This window comes from Tursiops truncatus, chromosome 4 (genome assembly GCF_011762595.2).
Source record: "Tursiops truncatus isolate mTurTru1 chromosome 4, mTurTru1.mat.Y, whole genome shotgun sequence".
Classification (NCBI taxonomy): Eukaryota; Metazoa; Chordata; class Mammalia; order Artiodactyla; family Delphinidae; genus Tursiops; species Tursiops truncatus.
Genome location: NC_047037.1, coordinates 77043553 through 77066446, shown reverse-complemented (window position 1 = coordinate 77066446; position 22894 = coordinate 77043553). Strand labels below are relative to the sequence as shown.

At 34.6% G+C, this 22894-nt stretch overlaps 1 protein-coding gene across 9 annotated transcripts in view; it reads right to left on the bottom strand.

The window, feature by feature from the left end:
• Positions 1-22894, bottom strand: part of POLQ (DNA polymerase theta) — a 114742-nt gene that overhangs the window by 52530 nt on the left and 39318 nt on the right. For all 9 annotated transcript variants that reach the window (XR_004526393.2, XR_004526394.2, XM_033855781.2 and 6 more), the window contains 3 exons: positions 13662-13855; positions 12656-12780; positions 11116-11359 (listed from right to left, as the gene is read on the bottom strand). Coding sequence is in view for 7 of the 9 variants with exons in the window: in XM_033855781.2 (XP_033711672.1) it covers positions 11116-11359; positions 12656-12780; positions 13662-13855 (563 nt within the window). In the remaining 2 variants the exon portion in view is untranslated. The remainder of the gene's footprint in view (positions 1-11115; positions 11360-12655; positions 12781-13661; positions 13856-22894) is intronic.

Here is a 22894-nt window from a genome sequence, read left to right as displayed (position 1 = left end):
AAAAGGCTAAAAATAAAGGAATGGGCAAAGGAATTCCCAGGCAAAGGGAAACAAGAAGAAAGCAGTGAGGGATATTCCAAGAAGGGTATAATTTAATGCTCAAAACCAAAAGCACAACAAAGATAACTATCAATCAGTCATATTTACTATGAACATTTACACTCTAAATAACAAGCAACCACATTTGTGAAGCAAACACTGTAAGAGATACAAGGAGACAAAGAGAGAAGTGTACTAACAATTAGTAGACTTTAATAAACCATTCTTATTAAAAGACAGATGAAGTACTGGCAGGGAGGAATAAATAGGAATGAATAAGACTTAATTAACATAATCAAAAAGGTAGATTTTGTGAAAATATCTCAAACATTTTACTTTTATAATAGAGAATACAACTATCTAGTTTGTATTGATCATATATTAGGAAACAAAGAAATTGCCAGTGAATTCCATAAAGTAGAAATGTTATAAACAACATGCTTATATTGCAATGCAATAAACTAAAAATTATTAACAACAAAAAAGAACTTCTACCCAGGCAAAAAAGGGAAAACATGCAAATTCCATAATTCCTAAAAAAAATAATGAAAGCCCTAAATATCAGAATCTATGGTACATTTAAAATAAGAGACCACAGGAAAATTCACAGTACTAAATTCATAGTATTAAAATAAAAACACACAGTATTTTATCAATAAAAATATGAATGTCAACCAATTAAACTCCTAGTTCAACAAAAAGAACTAGAAAAAGTATGACAAAGTAAAACAAAAGAAAGCAGTAGGTAGTAATAAAATTCAAAAAATAGGATTTAATGAGGTAGATTTTTTTAATAGACCTAACTAGTAAAACAAAATACTTGATTTTTTAAAATTTACAAAATAGACTACTAGTTAATCTGATCAAAAAGAAAACAGAAAGCAGAAATTTACAAAATAATAAATCAAAAAAGAGGCATAGCCAATGAAATAGAAGAAATATTTAAAATTCCTAACAGACTAATTTATAGATCGCTATGAAAATATATTTGAAAATCCAGATGAAATAGATAATTTCGTTGGGAAAGAAAGGCTACCAAAATTGACCCCACTAGACATAGAAAGCTTAAAGAGATTAAGTTCTGAAAAAATAAAATAGAGAAGGTGATCAGAGAATTAACCCCATAAAAAGGCACCATCCAAGACTGTTTCATAGGGTAATCATATCAAACCTTTAACCAGTCCCAAAGTACTGAAAATAAGGGAAAATCTTCCTTTTTGTTTTTCATGAAGAAAGTCTGATATGAAAACTTGAGTAAAGACAGTGCAAAATACACATACAAAAACTGTAGACTAATATTATTTATGGATAACAATGCAAAAGTATACTATATTAAATATTAGCAGATAGAATCCAACATCATGTAAAAAAATAATATAACACGACCAAGTGAAATTTATTCTGGAACATAAAACTGATTCAATATAGGAAATCTATTAATATAACATGCTAAGAGATGTAAAGGGGGAGAAACCTATGACTATCTCCATAGATACTGAAAAAGTCTTTAACAAAATTTAAAACCCATTCCTGATAAAAAAATATACGAGAAAATTGCAATTAATGGACATTTTCTTAAAATGATTACACACACACACACACACACACACACACACACACACACACACACACACACACACACACCCATAGTCCTGAAGTCAGTATCTTACTAGGGTAGCAGAGGCATTTCCACTAGGATCACAAACAAAGCAAAAATGTCCACTATCTCTATTACTACTGTCTACTACCACTACCTATTAGAGCTATTAGCTAATTCAATTAGACCAAATAAATCAGTTAGATGCACAAGAATTGTTAGGGAAAAAGTAAAATAATTCTATTTGCAAATGATACGACAATATATCTGGAAAATCCTTGAGAATCAATGATAAAAGTAATTTAAACAAAAGTATTCAGAAAATAGCACGATAAAAAAATATAAAACTCAATAGCCTTTACATATTCAAATAATAACCATGTAGAAGACACAGAAGAGAGCCACTAATTAAAAACAGGATAATGATTAAACAGGAATAAATTTAACAAGAAATGTACAAAATTTGTATGAGGAAAACCTGTATGAGGAAAATATTTTAAAACTCCTGAAAAATCAACAAGACTAGATCCAATGCAAAGATATTACCTATCCTTGGGTAGGTTCACTCAACATTATAAAGATTTCAGTTCTATTAAATTTCAATCGAATTCTAATACAATATCAAAAAGCACTTTAAGTTTCATATGGGCAAACATGCAAGAATAGCCAAGAAAATACTGAAAAAACATAAGGTAGAATTTACTCTACCAGACATTAAAACACACTATAAAGCCCTTATAATTAGAAGCATGGTACTGGCTCATTAACTGACAGAAAGAATAGCAAATAGAATAGAAAGTCCAGAAATAGACTTAATTACATATGGATATTTAATATATGATGGTGGCATCTCAAATCACTGGGACAAAGATAAACTTTTTTATAAATGGGAACCATTGAGAAATAAAATTGGATCCAGACTTAACACCATACACAAAATTAAATTCTAAATGAATCAGGAATCCAAATGCAAACTTACAAATACTAGAAGAAAACGTGTGAATTCCTCTTTAACCTCAATATATGAAAAACCTTTCTAACTATGACAATTTAGAAGCAAAAAAAAAAAAGATTGCTAAAAAATAAATGAAAAGAAAAATAAAAATTCTGCATGGTGAAAACAATGCAATAAAGTCAAAAGACAATTGATAAGTTTTTGAGAAAAATGTATGAAATATACATGTGAAACAAATGGCTAAGAACCCTAATCAGTTTTAAAAAGAAAAGATTCTAAGACTCTTTAAAAAGGAGAGGGTAAAAACCAAAATCTAGTAGAAACATAAGGAAAAGACATAACCAGATAATTCACAAAGATATATTTCTTTAAATAATCCTGAAAATAAGAAAAAATATTCACCATCACGCACATTTAGAGAAATGCACATTAAAATCATACTGAGATACAACTTCTCATCTATCCAACTAGTAAAAATGAAAACCTTTTTGTCAAAGAGAAAAACCAGAGGCTCCAAATGGCATCACTTGTGCTAAAGCCCATGATACCAAGCCTAGATTTAATACATAACCTAAATACAATTTAAACCTTCATCAGAAGTGTAATCTTTTTTTTTTGAAATATAGTTGATGTACAATAACAGATGTCTTTTTTTTTTTTTTTTTTTTTTTTGGTTTAAAGACAAGCTTGTAAGGATTGGCTACTCCAAAGTTCTAAGGAATATAGCTAACTCAAATGCTTTTCAAGATCAAGTTATCCAAGATAATCTTTAGGAAGTAAAAGCTAGTTTAAGTTTGTCGCTTTAATTAAAACAGACAAGTCTTAGTAGTTGTCAGCATTAATTATATTTTTATTCTACCTACGCTAACAAATTTGTCAGCAAGAAAAATAACTTGGTATGATGAAATTTTCATTAGTAACCTAAATATAATTGTTTAGAGCAAGTAAATTAAATAAATAAAAGTAGAATAAAAAGATTTTCTAGGTGAACTTTTGAAATAAGTTTTCCAAATCTTTAGCCTGAAACCCTAAAGTTTTGCTAAGCTTAGGTTAAGTAATGGAAATTTATTGAACATTTAGATCATTCCAAATAAGATAAAATAGGTGAAAGATTAATTACTGAACACAGCTTTATCTACTTTTGGCTTTCTATTGTTTAAAAACTAAAGATAAAATTTGGGATTATTAGTAAGCATGTTTGGTGCTGCCAACTATTGGCACTTGCCATCTACCTCTACAAGGATTAAATCATGAGCTGCTGCAGCTGCTGACCTTCAACACCCCCTGAAAGGAGTTCAGGGTGGAGATCAGGAATGAGGCACTTCATGCTCTGGGAAAAACTGGCAGAAAAGGTCTTCAGATAGATATTTTCAGGAGATTTTATGAGCCCAATTCTTACATTCCTCATATCTAGAAAAGCACTAAAATCATTAACAGTGACGCCTGCTCCTCATGACTAGCAGCAAGCCTCTGCCAAAATGTGTGCTTGGCTGCTCGTACCCCCCTTCACTAAAGTCATATAACACTGACCTTCCCCGCTACCTCTTTGGAGCGGCTTCTCAGAGCTACCTGAAATGCTGTCTCCTGGGCTATAGTTCTCATTTTGCCCCAAATAAAACTTAACTCACAACTCTCACATTGCGCTTTTTTTTTTTTTTTCAGTCAACAGTGCCATGCTAAGAAAGTTTCTATGAGAAAGCACATGTTTCTAGAAGTTACAAAGATTACTTATAATTTTGCCAAGCTTCGGAACGCTAGTGTAAGAGTCCACAACTGTTTAGTTCCTAAATTTTAGCCAGAAATTAAGGTTTTCAAAAGATTAAAAATTCTAATATATGTAATTAAAGCTACAAGAAACAACAAAGGAAACATCTCCATATGCAAGAAAAGCACGATATGCTTTTGGCTAGAAAAGGCATGAGAGACTTCCCTGGCGGCACAGTGGTTAAGAATCTGCCTGCTAATGCAGGGGACACAGGTTCGAGCCCTAGTCCAGGAAGATCCCACATGCCACAGAGCAATTAAGCCCATGTGCCATAACTACTGAGCCTGTGCTCAAGAGTCCATGAGCCACAACTACTGAAGCCCGCAGCCCTAGAGCCTGTGCTCCGCAACAAGAGAAGCCACCGCAATGAGAAGCCTGCACACCACAACTAGAGAAAGCCCGCGTGCAGCAACAAAGACCCAACGCAGCCAAAAAATAATTAATTAATTAATTAATTATTTAAAAAAACAACGAAAAGAAAAGGCATGAGGAATGAAGATGCATTTTGTTAAGGGAAGTGAGAGTAATTTTGTCTGAACTAGAGCTTCTGGTTATAAAGGGTAAACTAAAGGCATACAAAAATCTTTTCTCTCTTCACTGAAGAGAGAAAAGATTTTACCTTGTGTAATCAAGCTGGCTAAAACTGACTTATTATAAGCATTTTAAAAATTAAGTTTTAATATCAATAGTGTACTTATATAAAACTAGAACTTAATTTTCCTTCATCTGCTAAATAGACAATCGAGTATTGTTTCATATGGACCTGTGATCCTATTTAGTCAAGTGTCCAAACCATTTGATATCTTTGACAAACTTCCCCAAATCAAATTCTGAATGATGTCTTTTGACCACAAACTAACTTTGAAATTTTTCAGAGGACCCTGGAACATTTCAAAAGATGTTAGGCTTATTTGATATGTTAAATAACATCGGAAGCATTACCAAACAAGAAGTAACATTAAGCCTTCTTTATGTTGTACTTGATTAGGTGTGTAAGTGTTCTAGAAATTGTGTGAAATTCCTAGAAACTTGATATATCCTGGTATAATCCTAACTTATAATTCTAGTCATTATCTTAAAATGGTGTATGACATCCTCTGGGACCCCAATCAGAAATGGGTAACAAGTAAACAATCCTTTTACTGCTATTCACTTACTTTCTAAAATTACTCATCAAAATTGAGGCTCACACTAAAAATATTGAACCTGAGTAACAGGGAAATGACCTAGCTGACTTTCATGTAAAGGCAACAGAATCTATATAAAGATTGTGGCAAGTGTTGATGAGATTCGTTCTACTTCTCCAAAAATGACCCGCTTACTGCCAGACCTGATGTCCTTATAACAGACGACAGTCTGCTCCTGAATCAGAGAAACTAAGATGGGTAAACAATGGCTGTAAATTAAACAAACAGCTGGAGCTGTGGGAAAACCAAGATGGCCTCATGGTTCTTCCTGGCTCCCTGACAAATCTCATTTTTCTGTTTTCCCATTCCTTCACCCACCACAGTATATGTAAGAACAACTATTTGTGTCCCTAAAGGCCTTAGGCTTCCTCCCTCTGGGCCCTTGAAAAACTGTATTCAAGCAGAAAAAGTATTAATTACATAGGACTACATGACCTGAGGAGGATACTCTAATGTTTCTGTTCTTCCAGATTTAAGGAGACCTTTTCTTAAGCTATCTATGACTTAACAACAATTTGGTAAAGTATACCTTTGTGAACAAAGATGAAACATTTTCTCCCCACCTGATCCCTCCAGAATTCAGGAACTCTCAGTGAATATTCTTACTCTCTTAACAATTTATTTGCTTGCATAAGTTCAATAACAATCTGTTCTCCTTACAACAGGATACAATTAGAAACACTGGCTATATTACCAAGGCTTTGACTGGAATGTCATATTTGAGAAAGGTGTGCACAGACTCAGATATGACCAGATAGCTTCAAAGAACTGCTTCAGAACAAAATCAACCAGGTACCTTGCTTACAAGGTTTCAGCAAAGCAGTCTTAAAAAAGGACTTATATGGTCAATCATTATTCTTGCTGTACTTATATAAATAATCAGGCCAAGTTTAATGCAAACAAATTAGTTTTACTACGATTATCTTTGGTTAAAAAAAATATAGGGGTAATTAAAGAGAGAAAAATTATCTTTGCACCTTTGTAGATAGTATTAGATTCTAGTCCTGTTAATTGTCTTTGAGGTTTTATTACATACCTGTAAACTGGACTGGATCCTGAATTCTTCTAGTGTCCTTAAATATCTGGCTACAACTCACCAAATTAATATTTCCAATTTTCTCCCACCCTTCTGATTTGACATCACTAAGAACAAAGGCAGCCTTTGAGCCCTGTCAGAAGGGAGCTTACCAAGTGCTCCTGACCACTGACACTGATGCAAAATTATGGAAAGCATTGAGCCTTGGGTACATGTCTCACAGCTAAGGACGACCACCTGACATCTGGTCCTACACAACACTGGAGACCCCTGAATCAAAATGATGAGTAAGAAAAGTCACTGATATTGATGTCTACTGCTTTCACCCAAGACACCAGATTCAAGTCTTCTTGCTTTAGTTAAACATGAAACCCTTTCTCCTTTTCTTTCTTAATTTCACTCTGGCATTGGCCTGGAAAGATAACACCCTCATCTGTATCTCCCAGGCCATTACTAAGAAGGGATAAGCTTCAGTATTTAGGATAACTCTATTTTAGGATGGGAGATTCTCTTTCCACATGCACTAAAAACCTGACTGACTCCTGGCTTGAAAAGGTAAATGCAGCAGTCCCTGTGAATAAATCTTTTATCAGTATTCCTTAACAGGAATGGTTTGCATCCCGACAGGTCTTGTCTTTGTCTGTGGTGGTTATCATTCTCCTTGGGCCCATATGAATGCCCATATGGCTGGCACACAACTGTACTAGGCGTCTTAGGTTATCTAACTGTGCCCCTAACTGTTCTAGAAAAGGTCTAACAGGAGCATTCATGATTCAAGAACTGCTTCCTTTGGCAGGGTCTACTTCCCTGATTAGGAGTTAAAGCAAAGAAGAATATAATCAGGAACCTTTCCTCAACTCTTAGAGAACATTGCAGATTCCATTGCTAGGGCACTAATTGCCCAACAAAAATACTTAGACTCTCTGGTCACAGTTGCTCTTGATAATAAGATAGCCCTTGATAATCTTTTAGCTGAGCAGGGAAGTGTCTGTGCTATGACCAATACCATCTGTTGTACCTGGATTGACACTTCTGGTGAAGCTGAAACTTAATTATGTAAGATCACTGAGTAAGCCACTTGGCTTAAAAGGGTGACTCCTTCAACAGTGTCTTTGACTGGTTTGGGTCTTGGGGACTATGGCTCTGAAGCACACCCCAAATACTGGGAGTTATCCTATTTATAGCTGTCATAAACATCAGCACATTGGATTCTCTCAAAAGTTTTAAATGCATGTTCACAGCCACCGACCAGCAGAGAAGTGATCTCCCTGAGTGGAACATCAGAAAAGAAATGAGGAGAACAGCCACCTTAAAAATTGTGAACCTGTAACAGGGAAGAACAAAATCTGACTCCATGTTGGATCTGTTTCTTTTACTTAACCTTTGCTTCCTGTTGCTTTTGTGACTATAATCACTAAAAGGATGCTCTTTATAGCTATAAGCATACATAGTGGCGTCCCTTGGGGAACCCTGCCCCTCTGCCTCAATGTTAAACCAAAGTGCCTTCATTCAGCTCACAGGGAAACACCCTGCCCCTGCCCGCCCGTGAATGGCTGCAAGAAAGAAGAAATTAACACATCTCCTCCCAGACGCTGGCCAAACCAGAAGATATTTTGCAAGACTTAGAGCCTTTTTACTTTACTTCCTCACCTCCTCCCCATCTCTGTTCTATAAAAGAAACTAGCATCCAGACCCAGATAAGATGGTACTCTAGAACTCTAGTCTGCCATCTTCTCGGATGATGCCCAGCTTTCCAAATAAAGTCGCTATTCCTTGCCTCAACACCTCATCTCCTGATTTATTGGTCTGTTGTGCAGCAGAACAAGCTTGGACTTGGTAACAAACCTGAAGTCATGGCCTGTGAATATCACAGGAGTTCATCAAAGACGTCATGACCTATGGATAGCACAACAAAGATCAACAAAGCTGCAGAGCAGTAGTTGAGAGCGAAGCTAATGCCTTAAATTTTGATCACATCTCTCAGGCTGAGAGTATGATGAAAAGGAGGGAACTGTTAAAGAGAAAAGCCACAGGCCCCAAATGGCTAAAGCCCATGATACCAAACCTAGATTTAATACCTAACCTAATTGCAGTTTTGACCTTCACCAGAAATGTAATCTTAATCAACCAGTCTAGAATTTCCTGGTCAGCACCAAGAGGTAATCTGTCCATCCTCCCTCCCCACCCCCCCCCCCCCGCACCCCCACCCACCCCCAAGATACAATCTGCATGATAAAACCCCCTTGCCTTTCCCTTTTACCCCCAAAAAGCTGCCCTGGTATAAAAATAATCCTTTCTTTTATTTTGCTAATAGCTCCTTTGCCCTATCCTTCTTCCTACAAAAACCTTCCATCTTTTAGTAAAACCCCTTCTAGTTCCTAGTTTGGATGCTGCAATTCATGAATCACCTAATAAAGCTAGTTGGATCTTCAAATTTACTCAGCTGAATTTTGTTTTTTAACAACATCCAACAATGGATTCTACTGGTGAGCTGAGGGGTAATAGACTAGTGAGAGTGTAACTTGGCTAGACCCTTCTGCAGAGCAATTTGGAATCTAATAAATCTATATATATGCACTTACCTTCTGAAATCTCACATCTAGGAATTTACTCTGAAGAAACATCACCAACAATATGAAAATACATATGCACAAGGTAATTCATTACAGATTGTTGGTAATGGCAAGCTATTTGAGACAATCTGAATGTTGGATGGGTTTTCTGGCTTTTACGTACCGGGCACTGAAAGGGTGGCCAGTCTCCAAATACATCAGTTTCTATTCAGAAAATTAACATTAATACAATACTGTATCTAATCTACACACCTTACTCAAAATTTACCAATTGTTCCAAGTATGTCCTTTTTCTAATCCAATCTAGAGTAAGGTGGTACATTTAGTTGTCATGTCTCTTTAGCTTGCTTTAATTGGAATCAGCTCCCCAGTCTTTGTTTCCGTGACCTTGATATTTTTGAAAAGTGCTGGCCAATTATTTTGTAGAATGTCTCTCAATTTAGGTTTGTCTGATGTTTCTCTACAGTTAAATTTACATTAGACATTTTTGATAAAAAATATTCCAGGAGTAATGTTGTGTCTTTCTCAGTATGTCACATGAGGAGGCAGATAATGTTGATTTCTCATATTACTATGTTTCATTAATTTTGATCAGTGAAGGTTCTGGGCTTTCAGAAGAATCATAGTCATGGCAATAATAGCTTTAGAATCACACAGAAGAGATTCCAAAATATGTTTACAAATTTTTTCCAATTAAATTTTTAAAAATGTGTACTGACTTCAGATGACTCCCTGGAAGGGTTAAGTATGATATGTGGTATGCTGTTACCACACAGATACTCCCACATCTGAATTTTTTCACCTCAGGTCTTTTATTACATATTTCTAAGCAACTATGAATATATCCAAAGATTCTGTGAAAATCACAGGCTCCAGAGGAGATCAACACCTTTACAAGTAGGTTTAAAGCATACTCTATGTAGGTTTCAGCCAGAGGCACACCCCAAAGTGACAAAATCTCCCACCAATGGATCTGCCAATCTGGGGTCACAGGGGATGACCCTGCCCCCACAGCTCCACATTCTCTGCTTGGGTTGCATATGCTTAAGACTCCAAGCAATTTCATCCTTCAAAATCTAGGTAGAGGTAGCTATACAGCTATAGCTATGCTGGCTGTCGTGCATGCTGTACTAGGGCCCACTAGTAGGAATCACACCTGCCGTTGCTGCCGAAGTACACGGAGTAGAACCCATGATGTGAGATGGCACTGCGCAGTGAGGCCCTTTCTTTGACTACGCTCCCATCCCTTCACACATGTTTCAAGTTTCAGAGCATGTGTCAAACCAAAGAGGAAAGAAGCACTGAACTGGAAATGAGATTAATGCTCTAATTTAGGACAAATTTTTAAAACCTGAAAATAAAACTGTTAATACTTGAAACTGCCTAAACAGCTATAGAATCTAGCTAAGATTCCATATAACAGTGAGTTCAAAGAATAGTGGTTGAGAAAATAATTAAGCTATTCCTTGATAATATGCTGAGTCCAGCCCATTCAATGAATTCGTTACACACTTACACACACACACACACACACACACACACACACACACCAAGAAGTCCTCTTCTCATAAACTGTTTTTGAGGGACTAGTATTCCAAAGAATATTCAAGAAGAGTATATTTTAAAGTTTTCTTGCCTGAAGAAAATCTAAGATGAGTCCTGGATATATACTGAGAACTAAAATCCATCAAAGCAGAAACATTGGTAACTTAACTTTACTCAAACTTTCTAGGAGAGAGTTATGATACATTTAGAAGTGTCTTTAAAGTCATAAAATATATTTTAAACATACAAAAAAAGAAAAAAGTAATCCTCAAGGGGAAAAGGAGCCACATTTTCTTCCACTTATACCAAATATGGCACGATATTATCTAAGGGAAAAATATTTTAGTATATTATCTATTATTTACAAATTGACCTGTTTTCATTTAATAACATATGTAGACAAGGGGTTTTTTCTTACCTTTTAAAAGGCACAGCATTTTTCAGAACACTTTCCACGTCAGCAACATCTGCTCTGGCAAGATCGGCCACAGTAAGAAAGCCAGAAGCATAGAGGAATCTGGCTCTCTGTGCATTAAGTAAGGATACCCGGACCAGGTCACACAGCTCCCTCTGGATGCCAAATGTAAGACGCTTCTGAAACTGGGACAGTAGTAGTTCCATGTTGTGCCAGCCCAGGCGGTTGGAAAACACTGTAATCATCCCTAGAATATTCATATAATATTTATTGAATTAAAAATTCTTTCTAGACCAATTCTCCGTTTCTTGAGATGTATTTTTATTTCACTGCTGTTGTTATTTTTTCTGCAGAATTATAAAGTTTAACAGGCCCAAGGTATAAAATAATAGGAGAGCAGACATCTTTAAGGGCCTAGCTAATTGGCTAGACACATTAAATATCATCTCATTTTTTCTTAATCATGAACTTGCATTTGAAAAAATTGAGGCAGAGCACATAAACACAAAACAAACAAAAAGCCCTCACTAGTTTGCCTCTCTCTCTCTATTTTTTTCCTTACTTTCTTTAAAGAAGAAAGAACTCTTAAAACAGGTAAAGAACTCTTTTCACCTAGAGGAAAACAAGAGAGCTAATTTAAATTGTCAAGTGCTGAGAGGATTATTTACAAAGAGTGAAAGTCCCATTGATAATTTCATAAAAAAAAAAAAAAAGGTTGCCCAGCTTGATAGCTATACCCTCTTGAAATAAAGAGGCCAGAGTAGCCAAGTCTCAAGTCATTAAGAAAATCACTTCCCTACAAGAACATTAACCCTAGAGGTAATCTGAGATCTTTGATGCCAGTGAGTTGAAGGGTAAGTCTCTCCCTTCTTACTACCCTCTCCTGGCATCTTTCCCTCGGTAATCTCTCATGCACACAATTTCACAAGGAAACTTCTTACACATGTAAACACACTCTCCAGCAGCCTAGGATTTCCCTCCTAAGGGCTTAAGGATTTCTTGGTAAAATCAGACCTAGAACTTCCCTTGTTTGCCTAGCTTAGAAGATAAGAGTTTAATTTTATTAAGAAAGACCAGTATTTCCTTAGAGAACAGATATTTAAAACAATGAGACAGAAGTCCAGAAAGCCCTCTCCACTTGCCATCTTCCACAATAACAAGTATTAATCAATAACTTGATGAAAAAATGAAGACCAGTGAGAACTGTGTCTGTTTCTTCTTACAATATGCTCCCCCACCAAAAAAAAAAAAGACAGAAAAACAGAAAGAAGAGCGATGGTCAGCAGGTTGCTAGGGAATGGAAGGGGACCAAGATCCAGACACTCAGCCAGCTGCCAGTCTTCTGTAGCAGGGTAACTGAGCCCACAGGAGTCATAGTTTTGGGTGTTTTGATGATGACAGGAACTATATAAAATTATGGCTTAACATGATCCCCTCACTTTTAGAGAAACCTACAGTAAAATGGAATTTGAAAAAAAGTAATCTTAACTTGACCTCAAACCACAGAGTCTTAAATAAATGTGGGAACACTTGTTTAACTGACCTGCATAAACAGCAGCCGACTGTTGTAACGATTGAATCTGTCCACGACTGCATCCATATTTCTGATTAATTTCCTTTAAGGGAACTTCACTGATTAAATCTAATAGCACAAGACTGGTAAAAAACCTAGAAAGTAAATTACCAAAAGTATGGTAAGAGGTCACTTATGTCTACTATGAAAGTACAATGTATGTTGAGAAACAAGAAAGAACCAAAAAAGGTAAGAGGGTGAGAAGGTGAGAAGATTCCTAATAGGATATAGGATTAGTGGACAAAGAGCTCAATGTTCGTAAATTCTAACATACGTTAGTACTATAGCAAAAAACTAATATCTGTATAACAAAAAGATTTTGTTCATATTTCAATAATGCTAACTAATTTTAAGAAATGAGACTGGGTTCAAGAAATATGATGGCACAAAAATTTTAAAGAACACTTGATACACAATTATATCACCTAATCATATTTCAATCAAAATTTGGTTATAAAGAAGTTTTGATGTGAAAGGCAATTGTGCCACAAATAAGCCAAGTATATAATCCTTACAAAATTTACACTTGACTATGATGTAAATAATATGAGACTAATGCTTTAAGAAAAATAATTTTATTATATTTCAAAGAAGCTAAAGCCTGTACAATTTCCCCACCTGAATCTTTTAATTGGCTCTTCCCTACTGGTAACAAATCAATTCAAAGGATGATACAAACCATATCCTCAAATGGAGCCACACTAAGTTGGCAATTCTGATCATATCTTCTTTAAGGGAAGAAAGTAATTAAGAGTTCTACTTTAAAAAGTCTTGATATATAGTGGCTTCTTATAAGCTACAAAGAAGAAACTAAAATATCAATAAATTCAGTAAATACAAGAAGTTGAAAATTTTTACTATATTCAGCCAAAACTTTTATTTTAATGACAATGAAAGTGATTACAATAAACTGAACATCTACTGTATATCCAATACTGTGTTAAAAACTGGATAGTCCAGGCTCCTTGATATTTACCTTTTATGGATGGCCATTTGTCGGTGCTGTTTCTCAGTTCTGGCTGCTACTTTTCCTTTCACACAGCGAGCCAAGAACCCTTCTTCAACTCCCACTAGCTCTGCCACCCGTTTCATAGAAGCTGGCAACTTCTCCCATAAACAGAAAAATCGATACCAATCAATAGTAGTCCAATCCTCAAACACAGGTGTAACCTAAAGGGAAGAAGCATCATTCATTACCTAAAACTATTGCATTACAAAAGGGACAAAATCGTAAACGTATACTTCATGTTAAAAACAAAGGCCTCATGGGCTTCCCTGGTGGCGCAGTGGTTGAGAGTCCACCTGTCGATGTAGGGGACACAGGTTTGTGCCCTGGTCTGGGAAGATCCCACATGCCGCGGAACGGCTGGGCCCATGAGCCATGGCCGCTGAGTCTGCGTGCCCGGAGCCTGTGCCCCGCAACGGGAGAGGCCACAACAGTGAGAGGCCCGCGTACCGAAAAAACAAACAAACAAACCAACAAAGTCTTCAGTATTTGGAAAAATTTCTAAATATGATAATGCCTCACTTATATGGAAACTTCATTTAATCACAAACAACTCACTGACAAGAGAAAAGAAGAGACCACTAAGCACACAAGCTGGATTTTACAGAATCCAAGGACTTTAATCATAGACACTTTTAATCTCGGTATTCTGATGTTAAATACAATCTTAAGTATTTTGTATGACTTCTAAGAAAATACAGGGAGGGGAAAGAGGAATCAATATTCACAATTGCTATAATATATTTATTATCTGAAGTGTCCAGTATTCAACAACAACAAAAAAAAACAATGAGACATTCAAAGAAACAGAAACATGTGTCTCAAACACAGGGGAAAAAGCAGGCAAAAGAAACACCTTTGAGGGGTTCCAGATGTCAGAAATATCTGCAAAGACTTCAAAGAGACATTAAAAGTATGGTCAAAGAACAGCAACAACAAAAAAAAAACATGCTTAATAATGTAAAGGAAAGTATGATGACAATGTCTCATCAAGTAGGGAATATGAATAAAGAGAAATGATTAAAAAAAAAGAGCCAAATGGAAATTCTAGAGTTAAAAAATACAACTGAAATGAACTATTAACTATAGAGCTCAACAGTAGATGCAAGCTGGCAGAATAAAGAATCAGCAAACATGAAGATAGATCCATCAAGATTATGTAATCTGAGAGGTGAGAAAAAAGGAAAAAAAAAATGAACAGAGCCTCAGAGAAATGTGGGAAGCATTAAAGTGTACCAACACATGCATAATGAGAGTACCAGAAGAAGACAGAAAGGAACAGAAAGAACATTTGAAGAAATTATGGCTAAAACCTTTCCAAATTTAACGGAAAACTTTACATATGCCAGAGACTAAAAGTGAACTCCAACTAGGAAAGCTCAAAAAGACCCACACCCTGATGCATCAGAGTCAAAATGTAAAATACCAAGTGAAAATCATGAAAGCAGCAAAAGAAAAACAATGCATCATATACAAGGGAAACCAAAAAAAATTAAGAGCCGACTTCTCATCAAAAACAATGGAGGACAGGGCTTCCCTGGTGGCGCAGTGGTTGAGAGTCCACCTGCCGATGCAGGGGACATGGGTTCGTGCCCCAGTCCGGGAGGATCCCACATGCCACAGAGCGGCTGGGCCCATGAGCCATAGCCGCTGAACCTGCGCGTCCGGAGCCTGTGCTCCGCAACAGGAGAGGCCACAACAGTGAGAGGCCCGCATGCTGCAAAAAAAGAAAAAAAACAATGGAGGACAGAATGCTGTGAAACAACGTGTTCAAACTGCTGAAAGAAAAGAAAAGTCAACAAAGAATCTTATATAAAGGAAAACTAACTTTATAAAATAAAGGCATAACAAAGACATTCCCAGATAAACACAAAATTTGTTGCTAGCAGATCTGCCTACAAGAACTACTAAAGAAAAGTTCTTCTGGTTGAAAGAGAGTGACCCAAAACAGTATATTAATTCCACACAGAAAAACAAGGAGTGCCAACAAAGGTAACTGCATGGGTACTTGTAAAGACAGTATTATTGCATATTTCCCCTCTTTTCTTCTCTTGACTGACTTTAAAAAGCAACTGTACAAAACAGTATGTATAAAACATATAAAAATACAAAATGTTTGACAATAACAGCCCAAAGGAGGCAGATGGGAGCAAAGCTATATTGAAGTAGGAAATAACAAGAGAGAGTAACTAAATCCATAGAAACAAAAAAAGGGAAGCACAAATCTTAAATAAAAATGTAAATATAACAAATTTTATATGTATACATTTGCTCTCCTTTCTACTCTCAGCTTCTTTAAAGACATAAAATTGTATAAAATAACAATTATAACAATGTATTGTTGGGTTTGTAACACATGTAGATTAGATGTAACATGTATAACACTAATAGCACCAAAAAGAAAAAAAAAAAGGAATAGGAATACAGCTATACAAGAATAATGTTTCTATATCTCAATGGGATTAAGTAAGTATAAATTTTAAGCTGTATATGCTAACCCCTTGAGTAATTACTGGGAAAATAACTTCAAAAAATATAGAGAAAAAGTAAAGAAATTTAAATGTTATACTAGAAAGTTTTGCTTAATTCAAAAGAAATCAGTAAAAGTACAAGAGAACAAAAGAAGACGTGAGATATATAGAAAACAGACAAAATGTGGAAGATGTAAATCCAACTACATCAATAGTAACATGAAATGCAAATGGACTAAATAATCTATCAAAGACAGAGATCGACAGATTGGATAAGAAAAAAACCAGAATCCAACTATATGCTGTCTATAAGAGACACATTACAGATTCAAAAATACAACAGGTCAAAAGTAAAAGGAAGTGAAAATATGCAAGCCACAACTATAACAAAGCCAGAGTAACTAGACTAATATCAGATAAAATAGACTTCTAAAAAAAAGTTCACAGAAGAGGAATATTTTATAATGACAACAGGACCCATCCAACAAACAAACATAACAACTGTAAATACATACAGGGTTCTGAAACACATGAACAAAACTTGACAGAAATGAAGAAACAGACAATTCAAAAATAAGAGTTGAAGATTTAAATACCCTCACTTTCAACAGTGGAAAGAAGAACTAAGAAGATCAACAGGAAATAGAAGGTGAAAACGATACAGTAAATCAACTAGACCTAACAGACATCTGTAGAACTTCAACCAGCAACAGCAGAATGCACATTCTTCTTGAGGCCACATAGAACATTTTCCAGGACAGACCATCTACTAGGCAATAAAACAAGCCTCAATAAATGTAAAAGGATTGAAATCATGTGAAATATGTTTTCTGACAATGGAATGAAATTAAAAATAAATTTTAAAAAATTTTGGAAATTCACAATGTAGAAATTAAACAAGATGCTACTAAATAACAATGGGTCAGAGAAGAAATCACAATTGAAATTAAAAACTACCTTGAAACAGATGAAGATAAAAAATGAAAACATAAAATACCAAAATTTATGGGATACAGTGAAAGTAGTGCTTTGAAAGAAATTTATAGTTATAAATGCCTATACTAAAAAAGAATAAAGATCTAAAATCAATATCCTAATCTTCCACCTTAAGACACTGCAAATTGAAGGGCAAAGGAAAGCCAAAGCAAGAAGGAAAAAAAAAAAAACTATAAAGAGCAGAAATTAATGAAACAGAGTAAAAAATAATAGAGAAAATCAACCTACCCAAAATAGGTTCTGTTAAAAGGTAAACTGAAACACATTAAAATTTTCAAGAGTTTATTTGAGCACGCACCAATTAGAATTGGGCAGTGCCAAACCAAAGGCAGTTAGGAGTCCTCTAATGACAGGAGCTAGGGGCAAAGTTTTTAAAGAGAAGATGCTGAAGAAAATCAAAGCAATTACAGGACTGGTTATAGCTTCAGCAGTTGCCTTATTTGGGAGAACCTAGTTGGCTTTTTGTGATTGGTTGTTCTCAAGTTTCACTTTCTTGGATTCAAGTGCATTGACTAAGGCTTAAGTTCTTGTTTGCTTACATAAGCTGCTAAGACAGGCTTCCTTATTTAAGTATTGTTAACAGTTCTTTGAAACAATACTGAAACCTTTAGCTAGATTGATCAAGAAAAAGAGAGAATACTCAAATTACTAAAATCAGGAATGGAAGAGGGGACACTACTACTGCCTTATAGAAATAAAAAGAATCATAAAAAAATACTATGAACAATTGAATACCAACAAACTAGATAACCTAGATGAAATGGACAAATTCCTGGAAACATACCAACTACCAAAACTGATTCAAGAAAAAATAGAAAATCTAAATAGACCTAAAACAAGAATAGAGACTGAATTAGTAATCAAAAAATGTACTCCAAAGAAATGTCTAAGCCCAAATGGCTTGACTGGTGAAATCTATTACCAAATGTTTAAATAATTAACAGCAATCCTTCACAATTTCTTCCAAAAAGAGAGAGGAACACTTCCTAATTCATTCACTACCTCAAACCACACAAAATCATCATGAGAGTAAAGAACTACAGACCAATGTGTCTTAAGAATGTAGATGCAACAATCCTCAACAAAATACCAGCAAACCAAATCTAGCAACATGTAAATAGTACTATACAACATGATCAAGTGAGATTTACCCAGAAAATTCAAGATTAATATCATATCTGAAAATCAAATAATGTAATATCAATAGAATAATGGACAAAAATCCCATGATGATCTCAATAGATGCAGAAAAAGCACGTCACAAAATCTAACACCTTTTTGTGATTAAAAAAATTCAACAATCTAGGAATAGAAGGTAAATTCCTCAACCTGATAAAGGCTATGTGCAAAAAATCCACAGCTAACATCATACTTGATGGTGAAAGCCTGAACACTTTCCCTCTAAGATCAGGAACAAGACAAAGATGTCTGCTCTCACTATCTCTATTCGTATTTAACTAGAGATTCCAGACAGGTCAAGAAAAAGGTCAAGAAAAAGAAATAAAATTCATCTATAGTGGAAATGATTCATCTATTTGCAAATGATATGAACTTGTATATAGAAAATCCTAAGGAATCCACCAAAATACTATTAAAATTAATGAACAAGTTTAATAGGCTGCAGCATACAAGATCAAAATATTAAAAAATTGTTCATACATTTCAATAAACAATCTGAAAAGAAAATTAACAAAGGAATTCCATTTACAATAGCATTAAAAACAATAAAATGTTTAAGAATAAGTTTAACAAAAGACATATAAAACTTGTACTCTGAAAACTATAAAAACTGTTGAAAGAAATTAAAGACCTACACAAATGTGAAGACAGCCATGTACACTAACTGGAAGACTTAACATTGTTAATTGTCATCAAAATTAAAAATCTTTGTGCTTCAAAAGACATAATCAAAAACTTGAAAAGACATCCCACAGAATGCAAGAAAATATTTCCATATCATATATCTCATAAGAGACTTGTATCCAGAATATATAAAGAACTCTTACAACTCAATAATAAAATGATAAATAACCCAATTTAAAAATGGGCAAAGGATCTGAGTAGATATTTTTCTAAGGAAGATAGATATTCATGTGGTCAAGAAACAGATGGAAAGGTGTTCAACGTCACTACCCATTAGGGAAATACAAATTCAAACTATAATGAGATAGCACTTCAAGCCCATAAGGATATACTTAAAAAGACAGATAAAAACAAGCATTGGAGAGATGTGGAGAAATGTGAACCCTTGTACATTGCTTATGGTAATGTAAAATTATGCAGCTGCTTTTTAGGACTTTGGAAGCTCCTCAAAATGTTAAAATTAGAGTTACCATATGATCCAGCAGTTCTAATTCTAGAAATATACCTAAGAGAATCCAAAACATATGTCCACGAAAACTTGAATATGAATGTTAACAGCAGCATTACTCATAATAGTCAAAAAGTAAAAACATATCAAATGTCCATCATTTTGATGAATGGATAAAGATGTAGTACATCTCTACAATGAAATATTATTCTGCAATATAAAGGACTTAAGAACTGATACATGATAAAACATGGATGAACCTTGAAAACATTATGCTAAGTGAAAGAAACCAGCCATAAAAGACCACATATTATATAATTCCATTTATATGAATAAGAATAGAATAGAAAGTCTATAGAAAAACAGAAATCACACTGGTGGTTGCTCAGGGGTAGGGGAAGATGAGGAGGTTGAAGGAAAATGGGGAGTGACTGCTAATGGGTACAGGGTTTCTTTCTGAGATGATGAAAATGTTCTGAAATTAGATGTTGATGACTGCACAACTCTGTGAACATACTAAAAATCATTGACTTGTACACTTTAAATTATATACTATGTGAATTGTATTGCAACACAGCTATTTAAAAAAAACTCAAATTCCCTATGAGAAAATTTTCAGAACACTCCTGAAAGCCCCAAAGTAGACTCAAAGAAATAGAAAAACATCTCTTTTCATAAATAAGACCAATCAAATTAAAAAGGATGTCAGTCAGTTCTCCTCCATGTTAATGTATAAATTTAACAATACCAATGAAAATACCAAGTTAATTCTAAGCGATATATGAAAAGGGAGGTAAGCAAGAATACCTATGAACACTAAAAAAGGAGAGCAATGAAACTAACCCTACTAGATAATACAACAAAAGCTTTTAATTAAAACAGAGGTAGTAGTGTACATATTGGTAAAATTGGTCTGTTGTCAGGTCAACAAATGAAATAGAAATATACCCAACAACAAATGGAAATTAGAAATGCGTCTAAACACAAATGCAAATTAGTACATAAAAATTGGAGAAAAAAGTTAAATGAAAGCTGAAGAAAATTTTTCAGTCACTGTGTGTAAACAAATCTTTTTAATAAATAAAGATGTGACTACAGATAGCCATTATGAAAAAAGATAAAATTGAAGAACCATATATTAGAATAAACTCTAAATGGAATAGAGCGCAAAAGAGAGGGACTACAATCATATAATTACTTGAAGAAAATGTGAGAGAATTTATAATCTCAGAACAAGAAAAGCATTTCTCACTGATTCTAAAGTTCAAAATTCAACTACATTTTTTTTTAAATGCTATACAAAACACACAATAAACAAAGTCAAAAGCCAAGTGAAAAACTAGGAGAAAAATATTTATACCACAAAGAACTACTCTCCCTAATATATGTAAAAGAATTGTTAAAACTTAAGAAAAAGACCAAAAATACAATAGAAAAATGTGCAAAAGACATGGACAACTCATAGAAAATAAAAGAATACTACCTTAAACATATAGAAAAAATGTTCAAATTTATTCATAATAAAAAGTGTAAATTAAAAGTACACTCAAAAATATAAAAGCTTGACAATATAATTTTATTTATGAGGTTGTGGGAAAATAACCACTCTCATATAGCACTGGTAAAACTGGAAAATGATATAAATGCTATAGAGGGCAATGCAAAACCAAAATCACCTATGTCTTTACACTTGACCCAGCAATCATACTTCTAGGATTCTTTTGCAAAGATACACCTCCATCAAAACTAAACTAAACAATAATATATGCCAAAGTTACTCACTGCAGCATCATTTGCCATACCAAAATACTGGGAACAACTCAAATATCCATCAGAGAACTGACTGAATAAACAATGGATTATCCACATACACAATGGGGTTATACAGATATAAAAAGAATAAAAATCCCATGAACTGACAAAGAGTGATTTCCAAGATATATTAGATATATTGTTAAAGGGGAAAAAGAGGTACAAAGTAATGTATATAGAATACTATCCTCTGAATAAGAAAGGTAAAGTGAGACTGTATCTAAGCACTTGCTAATATTTATTAGCACTTGCTAATATTTATACAATGAAAAAGACATACACCAGAAACTAATGAAAACAATTATCTATGAAGGTAAGAGGAAACGGCATGCAGAGCATTGACATATAGCTGCCAGACTTCACTGGGTATTCCTTTTTATATAGTTCTGACTTTTGAATCACATAAATGTTTTAAATATTCAAAAAACAAAATAGTACATGCAAACTTAAATGTTTTATTTAAAAAAATAAATGTACATTAACTTGGCAATTTTTTGAGATAGGGTTAAGGTCTTTTGAGTGTGAGTCTATTGATTAGAATTTACCATGGCTTTCTTATGTAAACCATACTCACAATACATTGTCTCATAAATCCAGTTACTCTTTTGGTCAAGTGAAATTAGACATTAAAGAAAATTGCAAAATACTCTGTGAACAGTATCCTTCTAGTTGTTTTCCCATATAGATTATAATTTTTTTTCAGAGCTTTACAGAAGTCTCACTCACATGTTTTATCAGCAATTATTTTAGTAACTTGCATTAAATCTAATTTTCATAGAAGGAAACTGGCAGTCTGACTCTAGAGCCCATAATCATAACCAATGTAAAATAAATGAGACTTATTTATAAGGCCATGCCAGATAACTGGTAAGACCAGCTTTGAGATTCTTCTTAGACACATTCTCAGGCACAGAAGTTTGAACACATTATCACCCACGTAGTACACATGTTCACTGGAAGGACGGAGGGAAGGCCCTGTCCAGAAATTTCTCCTCTGCTCGCCTCTATATAGTGTTTTTATTGAAATACATTTCTTGATAAGCCTTCCTAATTCTTATAATTTCAAATTTACCCCCCACTCTCTTGCCTATCAAAACACATGCACTTGCTCTTTCCCCCTTCCCAACTTTATTGAGGCATAATTGACAAATGAAATTGCATATATTTAAGGTGTACAATATACTGATTTGACATATGTATTCACTGTGAAATGATTACCACAATCAAGTTAATTAGCACATCTATCACCTCACATAGTTACCACTGTGTGCATGTGTGTGGTGAGATTCTCTCCGTAAGCAAATTCCAAGTATACAATACAGTATTATTAGCTAAAATCACTATGCTGTACATTAAATTCCCAGAACTTATTCATCTTACACAGGCATACATTGGGGATATTCTGGGTTCAGTTCAAAACATTACAATAGAGGGAAGAGGGGGAAGATGGCGGAAGAGTAAGACGCGGAGATCACCTTCCTCCCAACAGATACATCAGAAATACAACTACACGTGGAACAACTCCTACAGAACACCCACTGAACGCTGGCAGAAGACCTCAGACCTCCCAAAAGGCAAGAAACTCGCCACGTACCTGGGTAGGCCAAAAGAAA